Source organism: Perna viridis, chromosome 3 (genome assembly GCF_037379345.1).
Source record: "Perna viridis isolate PV_CMFRI_1.1 ecotype Kerala chromosome 3, ASM3737934v1, whole genome shotgun sequence".
NCBI lineage: Eukaryota > Metazoa > Mollusca > Bivalvia > Mytilida > Mytilidae > Perna > Perna viridis.
The window spans coordinates 29,351,131-29,375,054 of record NC_142447.1 but is presented as its reverse complement, the minus strand read 5'-3'; the positions used below and the strand labels follow the sequence as shown (position 1 = coordinate 29,375,054).

The following is a 23,924-nucleotide window of genomic DNA, read 5'->3' as shown; positions in this document are numbered from 1 at the left end:
ATCCGGGGTAGAGGAAAGAAAAACTTCGACACTTCGGTTCTTACGGTACAGATGAATACACCATAACGATCCACGAGTTCATAATGACGACCATAAAGCTTCTTTAGTGTTGACTTCAATCTTGTAGCAACACAACCCTGTCCCAGAAGCCAAATTGTAAGAAGTCGAGCACGGTACAAAAAAGTCCCATACCTACGACAAGCTCTGGCATAACCTAGCATATAATAGCTAACTGGGAATACAGTTTTCACAATTATCAACTCTGATAAACTTGCATAATCCTGATAATAATTCGAATTTTTCCTGGTATTTTTAAATGAACAATAATCTTAAATATTTTATTTTGTCAAAGCATTTATTCATTCTCTTTGGTACGAAAAACCATTAACAAATTACCAAGTGCCATACGAATTCATAGAAAACTATAATATGGTACGTCACTGGAAGATGTAAAGAACGAAACAGGTCGTAAGTCTTATTTGCCTTGCATTATTTATCTTTTGAACATGAACATATTCCATGATGACGTGTCAGTAAACTATCATTTTTTTTACTGAATTATAGGGTCGGAAACTGACATAAGCGGATCCTCTTCTACACAAAGCTTTCACTCGAAAAGATGCCAGATATTACGATACAATTACCATATATTTACGAGTTTATAAATCTTGAAATGTTGTTTCATTGTATGTATCTTTCTATGTTTGGCTGGATCTCTTTTTTAATTTTATGATCTCTTTTACCATTTTGAGAACTTTCTCGTTTCCTTGTAATATGATATCTATACTCTTCATTCTACTCCGATTGTGACATTTTATGAGCAACTTGGCGGGTGTTTGTAGAAAGGCAGAGGATACTTACCCTATCGGTGCACCTGGTCAATGCTCAAAGTTTTTAGTGAAGTCCGGGTTTCTTATCTATTTTTGTTACCTTGTACGTATCAATTTGACTATCTCGGGTGCGTATGTTTTTTCCCTGTTAAGTCGTTGTTTTTGGATTATATTCTTTTGATTACCATTCGAATTCTGTTTTTTTAATATACCTTTCATCATTTTGTTTGTGCGTTTGTTTTCGGTTATTATTTGTTCATTGTTTAGTTATTATTTTTAGACGTTCAGATTTTATTTAGTTATCGCGGTTTACAATGTCTTGACAGCTGCATTTGTAGTACTGCCCTTAATCAGTAAAGCTTTCAGAGCAATGATGAGTTTATATAAGTTGTCTTTCTTTCTTTCTAGAGTTTTTAAATAGAAGAGACGTGCTGATATATACATGATTAGGAAAACAAATCTCTGTTTTTGTATACAAATGTTTGAGGTAATATCACCTCTTTGAATTAAACAAATCTTTTGTTATTTACTAACATTAAGTGAAGAAATTGTAAAATCATTTATTGCAAAGACTGTCATAGATAAAATAACCTTGGAAAAATATATATTGAAATATGAAAAAATAAAGTACGTAAAATTGTTTTATGATCTTTTATCGTTGGTAGTTTTGTTGAATGTAACCATCTCCTGAGAGTCTGTTGAGGCTTTTCTCCAAAAGACAAGGGAAGTCGTAAAGGCGCTTCTAAAGTTAATGTTAAACCAGCCATATAAAACCGGATTGGCACAAGCAGATGTCATTGCAATTAGAAGGCACACCGCATAAATAAGCAAGAACCTTTTATGCAAAAACATTTCAACATTTATATCTGCTGTAATGTTAAGGACTGTCCAGGGCAACCACGTTATACCAAATGTCACTGCAATAGCAGTCAGCAACAACATATTACGTCTGTGCCTTTTAACATCACGTAGCGCTCTCTGCATTTCCGTTTCAGTTATAGGATCTCTTGTCACGCGCTTGCGTAAAACATAGCATATTCTCGAATGAATAATTGTGACAATGATCAAGGGTAGCAAGTATTGGATAATGGTAACGAACAAGGTGTAGACTATTTTCAATGTATCTGACGGCCAGACCTCCATACAAATTTGAAAAACATCTGCCTCAATTGTTTCTTTCTGGTCAGGCATGTGTATCTCATGGAAAAGTAGCATCGGTATACAACAAAAGAGTGCCAAAGCCCAAATAGATATAAGCGTATAACATACTGTTCGCAAGTTTATATTCCTTGAGGCGCGAACGATGGCCCAATATCTATCAAGAGCTATCGCTACAATAGTGAATGTTGATACAAAAATGTCGATGTTCTGTAAAGATGGAACAATTTTACACAAGAACAATCCTAGATGCCAGTTTTTCATTGTTAACTTTACAAGTGAGAAAGGCATACACACCGTACACATTAAAATATCACAAATAGCTATGTTGACAATAAAAATATTTCTTGCTTTCCGAAGGTGACTGTGTTTCCATACTATATAGCAAACAATGATGTTGCTAAATGTGCCAATGAAAATTACAGCACAATAAAAAATAATAAGGTAAGTTTCCGTTGCAGGGTCAAACCAATGGTCATTCTCCTTAAACTCTTTCAGTATCATCTGCCTAACGCTTTCGTTAATCTCATGATGTCCATGGAATGTTTCAAGCGAGTTCTCTAACATGTTTCTATTGAGGATAGACATGAATCTCCTGTAAACGATAAAACACCAAGTAAATGTGGATTCACAGAGAAATAAACACAATATGAAAATATAACCAAAATACAAGTTAAGCACTCAGACAAAAATAGTAAAGTTAATAAAAATATATATATATGCTGAAAAGATTATACCAATGTTGAAATGCATGAATACTAAGAAAAGGAACAATATTAGCTTTCACGTTACTTCACATATTACTTAATTTCATATTTATTGTAAACCACAATCTGTTCCTTTTATTCAGATATGAATCATTATATTCGTCTTGTTTAAATATGAATGATAAATTTGTTGGGAAGGTTGTTTGTTTTCAATTACTTTGGTTTCCATTATCTAATTAATCAAGTCACTGCAGTAAAAACATTTTTGTGACAGATTGTCTGTTTTCATGAGACCAAATGTGATTTTAAAATCCCAAATGCGAAAACAGGCTCTTAGCATCAATCAAATTTATGTGATTTTCATGCAGAATTGTTAGTTGGAAATTTAATCGTTAAAATCCACGATCTCTCATTTGTTCTAGGAGTAAACATCAGAATAAATTTAATTATTGATTGAACTACCTGAAACAATAGCAATACCCAGGACAATGATACCTGACAAAACAATCAACAAAAAATACTCGTTATTGTGTTTATCATAACTTTCATAATATGGAGTGATCATCGCTTTTAAAGGCTGATGATATCAATTGTATCAGGAGGTGAAGTGCTGGGCAGGACTTGAACGATAATATATCATTGCTTCCATATAAATTATATCTGATTTGCGTCTTGAAAATTTCATTGATGATTGAATTATAATAGAAACACTTGCATTTTATTATTCCCTTTTTCATATTTTTGTAATTTATGAATACTCGCAAATGAAAACTTTATATATGGTTTTGAACAAACAGGGTTAATATGTTAATAAAGTGTAAACGCATTGTTACTAAACTACAGTATTAACAAAGAGTTCATAGATATTATATTTCTATCAAATAAGTGGAGTGCTAGCAACAGAGGTAATAAGAATTACATGCATCATTTTTTTGTATCAATAGCGGCAACTGAAAATGTCTAAAAGTTTACGCATACGTCTTGGTATAGATTTTGCATCTGAAGCTTCTGAATTTCTTTTATTTTTTTTCTTTTGCACTAACTATAACCACAGTTCGATCACTTAGCATTTACTATTTCATAACTTTATATTACCTTTGTGTAATGATTCTCTGTTCTGTTATAAAGGAAATATATGATTGCATGAATGAAAAATAACACAGGTTATGTATTTAATATTCAGTTATTGTTTTCTTGAATAACGGAGAAATATTTGCAGCTCTTCCTCCTTGCCGGAACAACAATTGACACAATAACAAAACAATAGCTCTTCATGGCTTCTTCGAAGCTCTGATATGTAATACAGCCACAGTATCGACTTATACGTCACTCTTTGTGTTTGTAATACTGGACATCATTTTCGTTTACTGTCAATTTTATTTATGATTACCTCGGTACTTTACTAATTTTGTTGGCTTCTGTCTTGATTAAGGAAAGGGAATTTATACAATACAAAAAGGAGTGATGAATCGGATTAACATTGTTAAGCGCTTTAGTAATGTAATAAAGATGGCCATTCTTTGACAATAAGACAAAACATAGACAAAGCGTAATCTTGAGATACAACAGACAGATACGTAATTAAATAATATAATACCTTTACTTGGATTTAAGACATCGTTACAAGGAGAACAATGAGATGTACAAAAAATGGGTCATTCAAAAAAGGTTGACGTAATAAAACATACGAATAGATTTCTGTTCAAACAATTTTACCGAAAAGCGTTAGTATACTGCTTTAATCGACCACATAAAGCGTTAGTATACTGCTTTAATCGAGCACATGAATAACTTAAAGTTTTACAAGTACAGTAGTCAACTAAAATACTGAAATAATTGCTATAGTAACCAAGTTGTCAATTTTAAAACAGAGTATATTTGTAATTCAATAGTTTTTCTCAATTACAAATTTAACGAAACAATTCCATGCAATGTATAACAAAGTATTTTTGTAAATTTAATCATATCACTGGATCAACGATAGAATTTCACTGGTCTAAATTTTAAGCTCGTATATTAAGAAAAGAGGACAGATTGTTCTCACATAAGATTTAGCTTTCAAGTAGACATATGAACTCTTTCAAGATTTCCGTTTATATAAACGCACTTGGTATACACATACGAAAAAGCATAGAACTAAAAAATTATGACGATAATATAGAAAAGAAAAAAAAAAAAACAAAAAAAAAAACAAAACAAAACAAAACAAACATTGATTGCTATTAATGGTACAAAAATGTTTGCAATAACCTTACCAGGAAACGTTTTTTCTTTAAATCCAATGTTGCCCACTCTAGTATGTGAATGTTAAAATACTAAAACCGATCATGTGCAAATGAATATTTATATAGTGGATAGAACGTATACTCCCACTGCATATAATGGTAGACTATGTTTAACAAACTGTGTTCAATGTGTGGGTGCCAGATGAGCTGAAAACCGTTTCGGAAGTTATAAATTAATTTCAGTTTCACAAGGACCTTCATAAAATCAACTTTTTAGTATAAGCTCGATATTGATGAAGTAAATTTACTCAGTGAAGTATTACGTTTAAATTTTTATATAAAAAATCGATAGTATGCCTAAATGGTAGCAAATAGCCTGATTGGAGATGTAGCTCCTTATTTATTAGCTGTTTCGGCGTACATACAGACGTATAATATAATCAGGACTTCATTACTTCTTGAAATGTATTGTCAATAGTGGAAAATGCGCTGTAAGTCTTGGATAATATTCGTGATTGAATATCCGACATAAACTATATTACTGTTTCAGTTATAAGAATTGAAAAAAAAAGATTTTGTCTGGTTTGTTTATTCACATGTCAGATCACAAATCGTAAATTATAATTTGCTTGATGTTACCTCAATGCCAATTGCGTTTTAAACTGTCATGATTCGGGAAAATAATTACAGTCGGACCCCATTAAGTCGAAGTCGAAGGGATCAGGCAAAAATGTTTCAAAGTCAAGGAAAAGTGAATGATTTTACGCGACGTTGTCTGTTTGTCAAACGACGTCTTATTTGAAAAATATTCGATAATTTCGAAAGGCCTGCTTGCAGCGGTCAGTAAGAGGCGGAACGCACGTCTTCCGCTGTGTGGAGCTTGGAAAGCTCTAAGTTTTTTTTTATCTTGAATTGTCAATAAATGTCAATGCTTCATCATTTTTAGAGATCATGATTTTGCAAAAGCATTATTACTTTACATGACAAATATGTTGTTGTACATTGCATAAACAATATTGTTTTTGTCTGTTTATTATCGGAGATGTCACAAATACAAGCAGTAACAAGAGTTATCTAGCTACCACAGTCTGTGAAGAAGAAATAGTTAACAATCATAAACCCGTTATTGGTCATGATCTTGCATTTAGAAAAAAAGAGAAATTGCCAGTCATATATTTTAATAACAAATATTGTAAAAGTACTTAAGGAGAAGTATTTCATAATCCTGTGCAAAAGAAGTTTTTCAGTCCTTCCTTAAGGCTCTGTATCTAGTCTTGAATTTCCGATAAAATGTGAAATTTTAGTTTATGATTAAAGAAATGAATGATTTTTTGTCTTGTCCGTTAACAAAAGTAAAAAGAAAAATAGGCCTACACATTTTATCTGCTTTTCGATACCTTTATTTGCTAAAAATGTCTACAGATCCAAGGATGAACTCTGAAGTTACAAAAATGCTGCTTTTCAAATGTAGAGTAAAATTAATTACTAATACCTCAAGAGAATGCATTGAATACATATTTAAAAGAAGTCGAATACAGCAACGTTTAGACAGAAAGCATTCCAGGGCATTTTTAACAAGAAAGAAACAAGCCCAATAATCACCATAAACTTTGATTGACCTTTGAGAACTGAACTTCTTTGTTGCATAAATACTATGCTGTGATTCAAATCAAGTGTTATTCAAGAAGGGTGACAATAAAATTACCGAACGCTAATCCAATCCTTTATCCAGCCAAAAAAATCCGACAAAACAGATAAGCAGCTGATACCTATTACACACAATTGTGCAATAACGTTGGTGAGAAAATTATAAGTATATTATATAATAAATTACTAAACTTTCAATTTATGCAAATGCATATTTGACTTTGTTGCTTACGACATGTGTTTAATTGTAAAGTACGATGTCAATTCCGGAAAATTCAACTCTCAATATTAGGCCTTAAGGCTTGAAGTGGTCGGTCTTGTTGTATTTGCATTCTTTAATTAGTTTAAAAAACATGTTAATAATTGTTCGTGCATTTTTTATTAATTTATTTATTTTTCTTCTTTTTTGTGTGAAAATAATGATAATACATGTAGTAATAAATTAATTTGAGATAAATACTGTAATTTAATAAGGTGATCTAATTGGTCAAAAGAATAGAATAGAATTTATCTCGCGCTCTGGTGGAAATATTGAAGATAACCATTTACCGAAAGAGGGATTGTTAAGGGACAATACATCATCTGTATAACTGTAAGTAAAGTTAAAGAATTAAGCATCTTTTATATTTTTATTCTTTGTGAGAATCTGAAGAATTTCAGCCTCGTATGAATATAAAAACAAATCGGCTAAGAGTGGAGCACAGCTAGTGCCTATTGGAATGCCAACTAATAAATGGTCATTACACACTGCAATAAAAATAACTGAAAATATGGCTAAAATGGACATGTGCATTAAACCATACCTACTAGTATGTAGGATGTTTGTATGATTTCAAACTTTCACATATCAGATTTTTAACATATTTACTTTCTATAACACATATCATTTCAAAGTGGAAGTTTAATTAATTGAAATCTAATTGTAATTACATGTAGTAACTAAAAGTTTGGTAGAAGTATTTTATCATAAATGGTATATTCAATGTTAAATGTATCTTTAAAAATATACACTGTAAATAAAACATTTTGGTAGGTTTTTGGTGGGAATCTTTTCGTGCTGTTATATATGAAGATTTCCACTGTAATAAATCAATTTAACTTTCATTTTTGGTTGTTGTTACTTTATTTTGCGAACAAACATCCCTGTGTCAGTAATCAAATAAATCTGAATTTAACTAAGATTCAAAAAAATTCTGATATTAAATTTTAAAGCAGAGAGATGTGTCAGTGTGTGTTAACACGACTGAAAAAAAACCTCAAAATATAGTGTCCTTATTATGATTTTCTGTTTGTTTGTTGGGGTTTGACGCCCGAGCAGCTCCTCTACATGTGACAAATATGTTATCAATGAGGAAATCAAGCATGTCACAAGCCTGCTTTTCTGTGTAGTACACTTTACACTTCAGCGATGTTCACGAAAAAAAAATGTATGGATTTGTAACCAGGAACAACATATTTTTTCGAATCAGGAAAAGATTTACGAATTAGTCCTTTCAAACAACATTTCAATTTATAACGTGGCCACGTAGTGTAAGAGATGACCAGCCAAAAGTTGGGAGAGAACTAATTTCTGAAAGGCTGAGGGTTTTTATGTTTTGAAGTAAATCATTAGATTTTTTTAAGTATCCACATATGATTAATGCCAGTACGGGAGTAGCTGGTATTGCTACTATCTTGCTGTCCATCCTTCACGGAGGACAATATTTTTATAAGGTAGACTGAAATCTCCTTCGTGGAGCACGATGAAGATCCGACTATATATCAAAGTATAACTACATGCAAAACTGAATATCTATGTTCGTATGTATTTATATAAATATCAATGTTAGACGGAGTTATTTTTTACGGAAAACCTGACCGCAAACCATAGTGGTGCACCGTATTGGGAAAGATGCCACGTTCCTCGCACGTTAAAGAACCCTACTGTGGTATTCTCCCGGAGTAGGGACCATAAGGCTCCGCCACAGGAGGCTAAATTGCCCGACCCTACCCACCTCTCCCTATTTCCAGTGGCAATCAAAATTTGTCGACCCCATTGTCCTTGTGTCCCATCCCTTTTTCATTTCATCATCAATTTCATGTTCATCGTCTGAATATAGCTGAAATAGTGCTGCTCGGTCGTTAATGAGTTATTTTTACTCAAATTATATTAAACTTTATTGTTAATGCAACATTATGTTATTTTGCTGACTCGACCTACGGGAACATGCGATACTAATTATAACACAGGATGTGCGTCTGCGTGAAAAGTTCAAACAATCACATCCTAACTGCATACGTCATTTCCGACAGTACGATTTTTAGCCATTCATGTTTTGACAGAGGATTTACATATGTAAGACTTCGTTGACCTTCCGTCCCTTTAAATAGTTATTCGATAGCAACCCTTATTTAACTGGCGTTTGTAACAGTAATATGTGATTGTAACAAATAACTGTAGGAAAAAAATGACATTTCTGTATAAATTCGAAATAAGGATTAAAAAAATTAAGTTAAATTCTTCCCCGATGAAATTCCATTTGAATGAAGGTAAAGATGATATCTTTCAGAAAATCGTTCATTTTATTTATTATGTTTTGATTATGTTTATAATCCAAATACCGCCATATTCGCAGATATAGCTTATATGCTACAAGTGTTGCCAAAATCATTTCACATTAACAGACATTTTTCTGAATTATTACTGAGCCCCGTGCAGGTCCAGGTGTTAAAAGAATAGGCCTGCAGCAGCGCTAAGCTTGTCGTAAAAGGCGACTAAATAGTGCTCAGAAACCTAGCCGGGGGCTAGGCGCTCTGCCCACAGAGCATTTGGGATGTGTGCCCCAGGTGGTGGAATGGGGTACCCCTGGCGTGTTACATGTTGGGGTTGTCAGGCTATAATACGGAAAACCTGACCGCAAACCATAGTGGTGCACCGTGTTGGGAAAGATGCCACGTTCCTCGCACGTTAAAGAACCCTGCTGTGGTATTCGATAGAAGTAGGAACCTTTGCGCTCCGCCACAGGAGGCTAAATTGCCCTACCTTATCCATCCCCCCTTTTTCCAGTGGCAATCAAAATTTGTCCACCCTATTATCCTTGTGACCCATCCTTTTTTTTCATTTCATGTTCATTTTATCATCCATTTCATGTTCACTGTCTGAATATAGCTGAAATATTGCTGCTCGGACGTTAAACCCCAACAAACAAACAAACAAATATAATTACTAGCCTTGATGTTGATTCAGTTTATTTCAGATCTTTTAGTCTTTTAGTAGAAGAAATTTATTTCATTTATAGTTTGTTAACATATAGTAGTTATTTGGAGAGAATCTATCAACTTTCAGCAAAACAGGAATTTGAAATAACAATTTTGATTGTCCCCACATTTAAGTGCGGTCTTGGTATCAATGGTCTGCTGCTAAACATAGGGATTCATATGTGCTTTAACAAATAAATATGGACACATTAATGTTAAATCTGCTTAAATAAAGCTTTCAAATACCTAGTTATCTTCCTACGATTAAGATAATAACATTGTTTGTGCCTGTTTGCTCAGGAAAACAAATACAGAAGTGTTAATCAGACATTGATTTACTGACGCACAAAGTCATTATGTAAATTGTTTGCAGACATAGCCATGTTTTGAAACTTAGTTTACAAAGTCACATGTATTGATGAAGATTACAATGATGACCGGTTTGATGAATTCTATAAAATTCCAGAAGGTAACGAAATAAGCAACGATATTTTTTTCAGTTAACGTTTGTATTTAGGAAAAAAATTCATTTTGATATATACCAATGTTGTTAAATTAAAATATCGCATATTTCTATTGCATGATCTTGAATGTGATTGTCTACATGAAAAATAAACATAATGTGTTAACGAAGACCATATCAGAAAATATCTGTTTAAAAATATTTTAGAGATGGGACTTGGCAAGTTCGATTTGTAAAGCTAACACAACAACACTATGATATACTTTACATTAGGTAAATGAATATTAGCTATTTCATTTCTCTTAAACCTCTGCAATGCTAAGTACTCAACACCGCCCACTTATCTTAATTAGTGCAGTACTCCGGGAAGAACATCACAGGTTTAATAAGGGCTCATGCCTTGTGAGCAATTTCATACTGAGGATAAATCGAGTTAATTTATTAGCGTAGTGATATGTAGTTAACCGGGAAATGGTTTTCGAGTGAAAAATAGTAACGATAGAATTGTGTATGGGACATTTAAAACCTCTTTCATTTGGTGGCAGTTTCATTTTTTTCATATATCAAATTTTTCATGAAGCTCATTCAGTATCGAATAAACCTTAAATGAACACGAACAACTCTTAGAAAACAATAAAAATAACTGTCCCTTTAGAAGTAACTTGACTTTTTATGAGCAACTCGGCGGGTGTTTCTAGAAAAGCAGAGAACGCTTACCCTACAGGTGCACCTGGTCCATGCTCCCAGTTTTTAGTGGAGTCCGAGTTGCTCATTTACTTTTGTTACTTTGTATGTATGATTTTAGTTATTTTATATTCTTTGTTGTGTATGTCTGTTTCCCATGTCTGGTCTTTGTCCCTGGATTACATTCTTTTGATTACCGCTATAACCTTGGTTCCCTTGATTACTCTTATATATTATCAAAGTATCGAAGTATAAAAACTCAGTTCGCTTATATCCTGGTGTTACCCATCCCCCTTTTTCCAGTGGCAATCAAAATTTGTCCACCCTATTATCCTTGTGACCCATCCTTTTTTTTATTTCATGTTCATTTTATCATCCATTTCATGTTCATTGTCTGAATATAGCTGAAATATTGCTGCTCGGACGTTAAACCCTAACAAATAAATAAATTTTGTATGTTTTTGTTTTGGTAACAATATGATCTTTTGTTGAGTCTATCTGTATCTTTTGTTCTTATATTTTTTATCTCGAGATTTTGAGTTACGTCAAATCAATTGTTGATTTGCTCCCTTTTTAAATTGAAATTAACATCTTAAGATTTTTTAACTAGTTAAAGAAAGGAGAATCCCACAAGTTAGTATGTTTATTCAATTTAATAATGTTATGTTTTTTTCAGCTATTCAGATTGAAAAAGAGATTTACGCTATCGCATATATTTCAATCTGGAATGGCGTAAAACAAGAAGACAAAAAAGCTATCTAAACAAATAAGTACCTATTTTTGTGTTTTATGGCTTATTTATTTTGATCAACATAGAAAGATTCTTCCTACCAGGAAACGACCGTTTCTTTAATGTACATTCGTATAGGCTTTTAATCTTTAATCCCCACCAAATATATGTATAATTACATGCAAATAATTATTACGTATCTAATATAAGTTGTATAATAGTAATCAAGGGAATAAGATTCTAGCGGAAATGAAAAGAATGTAATCCAGGGACTAGGACCCGACATGGAAAACTGACACACACACAACAAAGAACATAAAATAACCAAAATAATACATACAAAGTAACAAAAGTAAACGAGCAACTCGGACTATACTACTTACCGGTAGGGTAAGCGTCCTCTGCTTTTCTAGAAACACCTGCCGAGTTCCTAATAAAAATGTCAAGTCCAGGGTAGACGAAAGTGGGAAGGAAAACTTTTTCAGTTTTCATAGTGCCGATGAATACACCGTAACGATCCACGTCTGTAGTGATAACTTCAATCTTGTAGTAACATAAACCTGTTCTGGAAGCCTAAGAAGTCTAGCGCGATACAAAATCCTGCAAAGCAACGGCAAGCTCTAGCATAACGTACATGTATGAGTTGTGATATGAAAAATATATACGCAAGTGCTGAAAGAGGAATGAAGGGAACCAATGCTCTAGAAGGAAGAAAGGAAAGTTATCAATTCTGAATGATGAGTCATCGCGTTTGTCGTATAGATTGGTCAATAGTTTTCCTTTACCATCAATGTCGAAGTGTAGGTCAAGATATGAGGCTGACTTCATAGTATCTGTGGTATCATTTTCTCGGGTTCTTTGGGGTAGAAAACCCATATAGCGGAAACTAAGGTCAAAGGATCTACCTAAACAATGTTACTTATTTTGAATCATATCAGATTTAAAATCAGCCTCATAAGAGTGGAGGAAAATGTCAGCAAGTAGAGAAGCACAATTTGTTCTAATTGGAATGTCGACCGTTTATTGAAAACTGGAAACAAATTGTGCCGAAAAAAATTTCAGCATTCTGAAATCATTTTCTTTGGTATATTTGAAAGATCATTTGGAATTATTTTTACAAAGTATGAGGAATCACAACCAAGAACGACATATTTGTATCTCGGTGTACCTTCTTTGTTGGAAGAACAACGATGTATGTTTTCAAGTCGGAATTTTAACTTAGTATGGGGAATAGAAGTACAAGGAGATGAAGACTCAAAGGTTTTAATGTATTGTATTCTGAAAATAATCTTTAATTGAGGGTTTCCAGATGATCTTCCGAATTTTTCATGATCCACATTGAATTAATACCACTATTGGAGTAACAAGTGTCATAGTAGGACTAAAGAGGTTTGGTGGTACACTCAGCAGATTCAGCTATGTAGCGTTGTTTGCATGGATTCTTGTGGAGTTTAGGAATCCAGTATATAGATCACAATCACCGTCTATGGTAGAGAGACCAAAAGAGGATAGTACATATTTAAGGTTCCCGATTATCTCTTCTTTGGAGAGTGTGGTAGCAGTATAGGCCTTATTGCTGCAGTTGTTTTCTACGTCTACGTCTGATTTAAGGCATTAGATGAAATATGTTTTGCAGACAACAAACAAGGTTGTTTTGGGATTTTTCTGCTGTTACGACAACATATTTGTAAAGTAGACAATGTTTTTAGTACATCGGGGTCTTTGAAAACTAATTGACACTCATTGACCTACTTTTAAAATTAAAGACCTCACAGCCTTTACCCACTCTGACAGAATCAATGTCTCATTGTTCTCGTTTTATCCATTTTCTTGCAAAAAACTCCATGGCATCCACAAGAAATTTAAAGATATAATTCACTATAATTCACGGTAATTGTGACCTTTAGTTGGGACTTTATGGAGAGATTCGTTTTCGATGAAATCTTAATCTCCCGTAATGACGTGACCGGAAGGACCATATTTAAATGGAGTTTTAACGCCCCGTGCAGACCCGGGTGTCAAAAGAATAGGCCTGCAGCAGCGCTAAACTTGTCGTAAAAGGCGACTAAATAGTGCTCAGAAACCTAGCCGGTGGCTAGGCGCTCTGTCCACAGCAACTGGGATGTGTGCCCCAGGTGGTGGAATGGGGTACCCCTGATATGTTACATGCTGGGTTTGTCAGGCCATAATACGGAAAACCTAACCGCAAACCATAGTGGTGCACCGTGTTGAGAAAGATGTCACGTTCCTCGTTAAAAAAACCTGCTGTGGTATTCGATAGTAGGAAACTTTGCGCTCCGCCACAGGATTCGCCCGACCTTACCCATCCCTCCCTCCAATCAAAGTTTGTCGGCCCTATTATCCTTGTGTCCCATCCCTTTTTTCATTTGATCATCATTTCATATTCATCGTCTGAATATAGCTAAAATATTGCTGCTCGGGCGTTAAACCCCAACAATCAATCAATCAACTGGTATATAACTGTATAGATTCACTTTATATCATTCGCAACAAACAATAATTTCCGAACTATTTGTTTATAAACAGTAATTTCTAAAATCTATCAAACATGGTATGAAGCATTTCCAAACATTTAGAATTAAAATAACACATAGTTTTCTGTATATTTTAATGACCCTTCGAAGACAAGTATTATAAGGAAGACATAAAATAAAGACCTAAAATTACTTCCTTCATGAACACTTAAAAATAAGAAAGTAATTGTCTTAGGCATAATTCAATGTTTCAAGTATACAAGACAAACAGTAATCTATTTATTTTTTTCATAAATATGTTCACAAATTGAAAAAATATCAGCCCCGGAAAATAACATATTTTGTGTTAGGAAAAGATAAAGACACTTTACTATAAATGAAGGCAATTATTTGTTTTAAAATTGTAAACATCAAATTACCTGCAAATGAAATTTATATTATGTAGAACCAATAGACCGACGAAATAACTTTGGTAACAATTCTAATCGTAAATTTGAAGTTTTCCTTCTTAAGCTCATTGAGAAACCAATTGACTAAAATATTTTAAGATATCGTTACTCAGTGATCATGGCCTTTAAAATTGGAAACATTGTTGGTAATTTACTTTTATTTTATTGTTATTGATAAGGCTTCTCGTTGTCATTTATAAGGGCCTTGCCACTAAGTGACGAACTCTTCATACTAAAACAAATCGAGTCCGGGCTGTGACTTTGTTGTTTTTGGTGTAGGCTTTTGATATTTAGCATGATGTTGATCAGCTCAGGGTCAAATTAATGATTTTTGTGTAACTGTTTCGGCTGCAATGAGTTTTATAGATAAATTGAATGTGTTGTGCCGTTGTGCATGACTGATGAACAGGAATTTTGGTACAACAAGGCCAACAGTGATGCATTCATCTTAATGATATCTAGTTCTTTCTGACATCGATTTATTTGATGTTCTCCGTTTTTTTTCTTCTGAACTATCTGGAATTCGATATCTTTGCTGTATTCAATAAATTAGTTTCATAAGCCTCATGCTAAAGGCAGACGTTATCTTAACCCCAAATCCAGCTAAACCGAAGACTATGTACGAGTTGCTCATTTACTTTTGTTACTTTGTATGTATAATTTTAGTTACTTTATGTTCTTTGTTGTGTATGTCTGTTTTCCATGTCTGGTCTTTGTCCCTGGATTACATTCTTTTGATTACCGCTATAACCTTGGTTCCCTTGATTACTCTTGTCAAGAGATATTTTGGCATAGACAAAGCAGTGGCCCCGCACGGCACATGGACACAACTGTTCCGCCAAAACAGTAAAAGTAGAACTACCCTAGAAACACCTAAATGAATAACCTTTCACCGAGCTACTAAGTAGATTGACAGCTATTGGCATATACATCAAAATATTTTAGTAAAGTACTAAAAACAAAAGTCTGAGGGTCATTCCATACTGATATGGATCAAATACAATTATGAAAAAATTCTGACGTATCTTACAAGTTGTTGTAAGTGTTTTCAGATAAAAAATGGAATTAACGAAAATAAAGGAAGCTTATTACTATAAACATGTACACTTTCTCATAGTTTTATTTTAGTTTGTGTCAATGTTTTCGAGTTATTGCGCGAAAACTGGAAATCAACTCCTTTTTATGAATAAATTTCCGTAACTCAAAGCCGAAAAATTGGAATTGAAAAAAAATTAATAATATCAAATGAAGTTTTCACTATGGATATATACACATTCCCAAAGTTTCATTTTAATTTTTGATGGAAGCGTTTTGTTATGAATAAATTTCAGTAACTCGAAAACTCGAAAATTTGGAAATTTAAAAAAAAAAGGAAGATTCCCACTATGAAAATACAGACTTTCATAAAGTTTCATTTAAATTTGTTATTGTTGAGTTATCGTACGAAACCTTATGAGTCCAATCTAATTAAAATAAGACTTTTGTTCCATACAGTCACTGCTGGTTGTGATGAAGTTTCTGATCAACCAGATTTAAACTTTCATGATTTTTAACGCATTATTCAAAGAAATCCAATAATTCTAGAAAGGTCATCTGAACAGAACGTAGAACGGAGTGATGGTAAATCCCATATGCAGTGACTGAGTGGAGTAATTGAAAGATCTAACTTACGTAAGATTGTTGCGGGACAAACGGACGGATGAATGGAAAAAAAGTAAAAGAATATGTTCTCACTAAAGGTTGCGGGATTTAAAAATAAAAAACAAATACTTTTTTCGAATTATAATTTTGATTCCTATAAATGAAAATTAAATTGTTTATACAGTATGTCATTAATTTGAAGAGGTAAACTGCAAAAATTCTGGTCGTTTTACTTTGTCATAATTGTTGGGGTTTAACACCCGAGCAGCGGTATTTCAGCTATATTCAGGCGAAGGGGATGATAAAATGAACATAAAATAATGATGATGATGAAATGAAAAAGGGATGGGACACAAGGATAACAGAGTCGACAAATTTTGATTGCCACAAGATAAAAGGGAGGGATGGGTAGGGTCGGGCAATTCAGCCTCCTGTGGCGGAGCGCAAAGGTTCCTACTCCTATCGAATACCACAGCAGGGTTCTTTAACGTGCGAGGAACGTGGCATCTTTCCCAACACGGTTCACCACTGGTTTGCGGTCAGGTTTTCCGTATTATAGCCTGACAACCCCAGCATGCAACACGTCAGGGGTACCCCATTCCACCACCTGAGGCACACAACCCAGTTGCTCTGTGGGCAGAGCGCCTAGCCCCCGGCTAGGTTCCTGAGCACTATTTAGTCGCCTTTTACGACAAGCTTAGCGCTGCTGCATGCCTATTCTTTTGACACCCGGACCTGCATGGGGCTACTAAAAATATAACATAGAGGTCAGATAGCAGAATTTTGCATGAATCTCAGAAACCGTTAGGTTTAACCAAATTCTGACGTGGGTAAAAGTGCTCAACATGATGAGATCTCTCCACTTTGATGAAAATATATTGACCCATGTTGCCCTTTTTGGCTTTTGCTGTTTTTGATGTTATCACAGTCAAAAATCTTCTCAGAATCTACTGTAAAGAATTTATTGAAATTTGGTATAACTGTTTTTATGGTATCTTGCACAAAATGATTGTTCGGATTTTTGATTGGTGAAAAAATGACAGCTGTTACTAAAAATAGAACATAGGTATCTTTTTTGCAAATAACTCAAAACCATAGAATTTGGCAAAATTCTGATGGAGAGTAATTTTGTTCACGAACAGAAGACGGACCTTCGCCGAAATGTTCGAAATGATTTGTTGCCTCTGAAACAGATATCCTGCACAAAATGACTGTTTGGATTTTTGATTGATGAAATAAATATGACCGCTGTTACTAAAAAGATTGTTTGTTTGTTTGTTTGTTGGGGTTTAACGTCCGAGCAGCAATATTTCAGCTATATTCAGACGATGAACATGAAATGGAAAAAAAAGGATGGGACACAAGGACAATAGGGTCGACAAATTTTGATTGCCATTGGAAAAAGGGGAGGGATGGGTAAGGTCGGGAAATTTAGCCTCCTGTGGCGGAGCGCAGTGGTTCCTACTCCTACCGAATACCACAGCAGGGTTCTTTAACGTGCAAGGAACGTGGCATCTTTCCCAACACGGTGCACCACTATGGTTTGCGGTCAGGTTTTCCGTATTATAGCCTGACAACCCCAGCATGTAACACGCCAGGTGTACCCCATTCCACCACCTGGGGCACACATCCCAGTTGCTCTGTGGGCAGAGCGCCTAGCCCCCGGCTAGGTTTCTGAGCACTATTTAGTCGCCTTATACGACAAGCTTAGCGCTGCTGCAGGCCTATTCTTTTAACACCCGGACCTGCACGGGGCGTTACTAAAAAGAGAACATAGATATTTTTGTTTGGGCAAAATTCTGATGGAGAGTAATATTGTTCACCTTCGCCGAAATATTCAAAATGATTTGCTGCCTGTTGTAGGATTAATGGCATCTGAAGCAGATTTTTTGTCATTTTTCAGGTGTACAAAAAAATAAGCCTGCAGCAGCGCTAAGCTTGTCGTAAAAGGCGACTAAATAGTGCTCAGAACCCTAGCCGGGGGCTAGGACGCTCTGCCCACAGAGTAACTGGGATGTGTGCCCCAGGTGGTGGAATGGGGTACCCCTGGCGTGTTACATGCTGGGGTTGTCAGGCTATAATACGGAAAACCTGACCGCAAACCATAGTGGTGAACCGTGTTGGGAAACATGCCACGTTCTACGAACGTTAAAAAAACCCTGCTGTGGTATTCGTTGGGGGAAGAAACCTTTGCGCTCCGCCACAGGAGGCTAAATTACCTGACCCTACCTGGTTGATCATACTTTCATGTTCATTTCGTCATGCCTTTGATATTCATCGCCTGAATCTAGCTGAAATATTGCTGTCGGGGCGTTAAACACCAAAAATAAATCAATCTACATTTGTTTTTTTTAACTTTTGATGGTGGTATATCCATTATTTTACAAACAAAAGAACTTGAAGCAATTATCAGTTTTAGACAAATGTAACAAAATGAGTATTGCCAAAAAAAAAAAAAATATTAAAGATAACATATATGAAAGACGGATAAGTTATGGGTCATCTCATATTGAAAAATGGATAATTCAAGGTTCATCATCAATTAAGTTTCACACTAAAAAAATCAGGTTTAAGTGGTAATTCACTAAGCTCAAACAAATTTGCCACTTTGTATCATTTTGAACATTATAGTCGATCATATTTAGCAAAATAAGTTTTGTTCTAATTTATTTTTCACGTTTATCAATTATAATGTATATGTATATAGTCGATGGTGAATAGTGTGTTGGGAAGGTTGTACTTTTTATAAGTTGAACACATGACCATAACCGAAAAAAAAACTTTTTACGAACACTAGATAACTTTGTTTATTGAGTTTAATGAGTAAAATGCGACCTTCCCCTGATTTAACCTTTTATAAGTTGAGCTCTTATTAAAAAGACACTGTATTTATTCATCATTGTAATATTTGCTGCTCAACTTCTGGGAAGACCTAGGATCGATACCGGTTCTTTTGCAAACAAATAACCAAATGATGATTAAATCTTGCATCCCTGGAAAATTCTTCTAGGAGTTAATTGATCAGTTTTTTCCTGATGAGCCAGTAGAAGATACAAAAATAGTAAAAAAAAAAATTATAAGGAGTTCATGCTGTATTGATAGAAGTCTCACAATAACCATGAATACTTATTGACCTTTGGCATTTTATAGGTTTTCCGTATTATAGCCTGCCAACCCCAGCATGTAACACGCCAGGGGTACCCATCCCAGTTACTCTGTGGGCAGAGCGCCCTAGCCCCCGGCTAGGGTTCTGAGCACTAGTTAGTCGCCTTTTACAACAAGCTTAGCGCTGCTGCAGGCATATTCCTTTTACACCCGGACCTGCACGGGGCGTTAATGTTAAGTCTAGAGTTTCCGGATAAAGATCTATTTACTTGTATTAGGTTCCATAATAGAAACAGCCAGATTGGAGGATTTAACGAAACCAGAAAAAAGTATAACTATTTTGGTAAATGATTTAGTTTGTCTAACAGTTCAAATGGGATGACAGTTAAATTTTCTTTTCTTGAGACCAAATGTAATTTCCGTGATATTAATAATGTGCTCCTTTCCTATAATTTGTCATGTTCGTTTTGATGAATTAGTTAAAAACTCTTAAATACACTCCATTAGGCTTAACCATTGCTAAAAAGAATTGCTTATTAACACATGAAAAGGATTCGAATCAGTAAGGACATGGTCTTCGCGTTAAAGACACAGTATATTCCTTAGCAATTTTTCTTAATTACGGAAGCCTTTCGAGTACAGCTTGAACATGGTTATTTCTTTCTTCTTGTGATCAGTGTTATTGCTGATACATTAATGTGGGTTATTCAACTGTTTTGAGGACTAAAAACTGTAAGCAATTTGTTTCTCTACTTTGTTGTAGGATAACGCATTCATTGGAAAAGATTTGTGTTAAAACATATCGTAACCCGGGGACCAAATATTAGGTCGTCAACGCTGTCCTTACAACACGATGCATTTTCATAAAACTATTGTTATGAAGTAAAATGAAATTAAGTCAATGTGCACCTGCCTTTAATTTTAATTTGAATAGGTTTGGAGCTTTTTAAAGCTTATTATGATTTTAAGACAGATGTATTCATTACTTATTTATTTTAAATATTTTTAAAACCAATAACTTTACTCTTAGACAATGCGTATTAAGAAGTTAGAATTGTGGCTACTAGCTATGGCATTAAGTAAAATTGAAAATTAACTTAGAAACACTGTGGACTATTGAAATGCGATTACCTCCTACATCCGTAAATAAGATGCACAAGAGTTATATAAAAAAAGTGTGACGGGAAAACAGACAGACGGATAAATCGATGGCTTTATAACGAATGAATAATAAAAATGGTCCATGTAAGCTGAAATGGCACAGGTATCAACCAAATGGACAACAGACGTAGTAAATAAAATGAAACGGAAGAATATACATAAATAAACAACTTAAACTAGCTAAAAAGCGATTTAGAAGTGTATAAAATTTTGTTATTAACAGCCCTTCATCCTTTGTTTGTTACATATATACTAAAATTCTTATCATCACAATGTCACATTTATGAATACAAAATAAATACTTTATACAAAGTCTAAAATGACCTTGGCTGATTCTGATTACTTCCAACTTCTTTTATTCTGAGAGCTATAACATATTATTTACCATTAGACGCGAAAATGGGTAAAGTAGTAAAAAGAATAAAAAGTCAGTAAAGTAAAACTAAAAATAAAATATGTTTTATACCACGCTTATCCGCTCATAGATCAGCTTTTTGTAGCGGAGGTAATGTTATCACACAGCAAACAGACATCACATTACAGAATTACGGCCGCCATTATGGTTATGACCTCGTCAGCTGATTCAGGTGCCAATAACCAACAAGACAGATTAATCTCATTGGCAGCAGGTTTTCTCCGTTTTCATACACGTCAATCCCTCTAGGTCAGTGTATTTAAAAAGATATACAACATCCAGTGCGGCATGTTCTCAGTTTTGATCAGATCCAGGTTGCATTTATGAGTCTCGAAGCTCTCGTTAGGTTACTTGTATTTTTGGTCATTTTTTCTGTTGACCTTCGAGTACATAAAATTGCTTCCATCATGAAGGGTAATAACAAAATTACCTAACTGATAAAATCTATGCAGTAGTCAAAAAGGAATAGTCGACAGGTTTGTTTTCCTTTGATTTTCAAGTCTAATGCAATAAGTCTACATTAGAAAATAATCTATCTGTTATTTGTGTTTGTACACCGATGTAGATAAAGATACACAAATTAATGTAATACTGTACTTAAGCGTTATCAAAGTAGCATGTACTTATACATTTATCAATCATATAATTAATATATGTCAAGAATGATGTTGTGATATCTTATTTATTTAACTGAATCAAAATCTCGTTAAACTGTTTGAATCAGAAAGATATGTGTTCTACAAAACAATTCTGTTGGCTAATGCTTTAATAAATATGTGATTTTCTTTTCACATCTAAAGTTTGCTTAGTTCTGTCTTTGTCGATGATGGATTTATAAAAAAGAATTTAATATAATTATCTTATGTGAGAATAGAGTTGATTTTGTCTAACATCTATATCTTATTGATTGTGGACCTGCATTTCGTTGTTGAATTAACTTCTTTTACTGCATCAGCCCCGGAGTTCAATTTGACGTCAAGGATTAAATATTTTTTGCGGAATATAAACATATACGATGATAAATAAACAGAAAATGCATATTTATCATAACACTATAAATGTTATTCAAATAAAAATCAAATTCTATATTTCTATAACTACAGCACTATACATTTTGCGAAACTATTATCTAGTCGTCAACTGAGTTTCAAAACTATTTGTAATCGATATAAATCTCATCTACATAAGATTTCAACAAAAATGGTCATCTTGAAACAGATCAGTTTCTAATGGTTGTGGTTCAGTTGATAAAAAGGCGGGACGTCTTCTGTTAACAAAACGAACGTATTTGTGTAATTGTCAAGCTTTGAAGAGAGCAACATTCTCTCGTCCTCCAAGCGTTTTGTTACAGATTTCCCCGTTTGTGAAAATTTCAGCATTTCAACTTTCGATTTCGTATGTAACATCTTACATAATGAAGTATACGACAATGGTGTCTTTTTACAATTGCAAAGTACATTAAGGTTTTAAAGATGTATAAAAACTACTATTATTTTTGTTACATGTATTGCATTAATATTTGTTTAAAAATATTTCATGGCAGTCGTTATTCTTTATTAGAAGAAATTAAGCGGAAACATGTGTGACGAGCTCTGCAGGGTCACTTCCCCCTTAAAAGTCTATATCGCTTTTAACCTGGAAAAAAATCAAATATGTAGGTCCAAACCATGATTAATTTGTAACACAAACTTTGAAAGATTTTTTTCTTATTCATTTCATAATCACTTGTTATTTGACTATTGGAAATTAATGCCAGAAAATCGTTATTGTTAATAAGTATGAACAAACACAATAGAATTTTTTTTTGCACAATTTGTCATATATCAAGATATATTTTACTGAATGTAATTTTTCCAACATTACATTCAACATAGAACTGGATAATTGTTAGGAATAACTCCCAAGTGCTTAAGTGCTACTTCTTTGAGTGAAAATTCTTTTTTTTGTGACAGAAGGATGGAGTACTTGAGTAAGGAGCGGTAACAAGTAGCGAATTGAAAGGTTATTCTTGCAACTAGTTCCTGGTACATGAAGCCGGAGGATGAGTCAATCATTTTCCTCTATTATCAATGTCTATTTATAGTATTATTAAATTGTATACCCATATATGATGATTATCATATGTACTTTAAAAATGCTGCTGTTGTTTTAACCATCATTTTGATAGTGTAATTTGACTATTTGCACAATCAGAATCAAGGGAAAAAACAAGATTTTCTATTTCATGTTGGTGCATTGAAATATAATTTTATTGAAATACAGATAGATAGACATCTGTCATTTAAATCCTTGTTTGTTTGTTGAGGTTTAACGCCCGAGCAACAATATTTCAGCTATATTCAGGCGACGAACATGAAAGGGGTGATAAAATGAACATAAAATGATGATGATGAAAGGAAAAAAGGGATGGGACACAAGGATAATCGGGTCGACAAATTTTGATTGCCACAAGATTAAAGGGAGGAATAGGTAGGGTTGGGCAATTTAGCTTCCTGTAGCAGAGCGCAAAGGTTCCTACTCCTATCGAATACCAGAGCAGAGTTCTTTAACGTGCGAGGAACGTGGCATCTTTCCCAACACGGTGCACCACTATGGTTTACGGTCAGATTGTCCGTATTATAGCCCCGTGCAGGTCCGGGTGTCAAAAGAATAGGCCTGCAGCAGCGTTAAGCTTGTCGTAAAAGGCGACTAAATAGTGCTCAGGAACCTAGCCGGGGGCTAGGCACTCTGCCCACAGAGCAACTAGGACGTGTGCCTCAGGTGATATATAATATATAATTCCTTAATAACAATTTCGAGTAACAAAAGACAAATATATGATGGAAATGACTTTCATGAGCGTGATATCTAAAACATAATGTACATAATCGCACGCACGTTCTTTGTCCATGGATTACATTCTTTTGAATACCGCTATAACCTTGGTTCCTTTAATTATTCTTTCAAGATACACCCCATACTTGCTTATTTAATGTTT

The 23,924-nt window shown here is 34.1% G+C and overlaps 1 protein-coding gene across 1 annotated transcript; it reads right to left on the bottom strand.

The window, feature by feature from the left end:
* Nucleotides 1-1,416: 1,416 nt before the first annotated feature.
* Nucleotides 1,417-5,072, bottom strand: LOC148621780 (neuropeptide F receptor-like). The gene is made up of 2 exons (XM_088574011.1): nt 4,951-5,072; nt 1,417-2,583 (listed from the first exon to the last, which is right to left on the bottom strand). The coding sequence occupies exon 2, from the start codon at nt 2,574-2,576 to the stop codon at nt 1,473-1,475; it is 1,104 nt and encodes a 367-aa protein (XP_088430137.1). The 5' UTR covers nt 2,577-2,583; nt 4,951-5,072; the 3' UTR covers nt 1,417-1,472.
* Nucleotides 5,073-23,924: the final 18,852 nt, after the last annotated feature.

Bases quoted from the DNA above. Each gene is read 5' to 3' on its own strand.
- LOC148621780 (XM_088574011.1), bottom strand. From the start codon at position 2,576: ATGTCTATCCTCAATAGAAACATGTTAGAGAACTCGCTTGAAACATTC.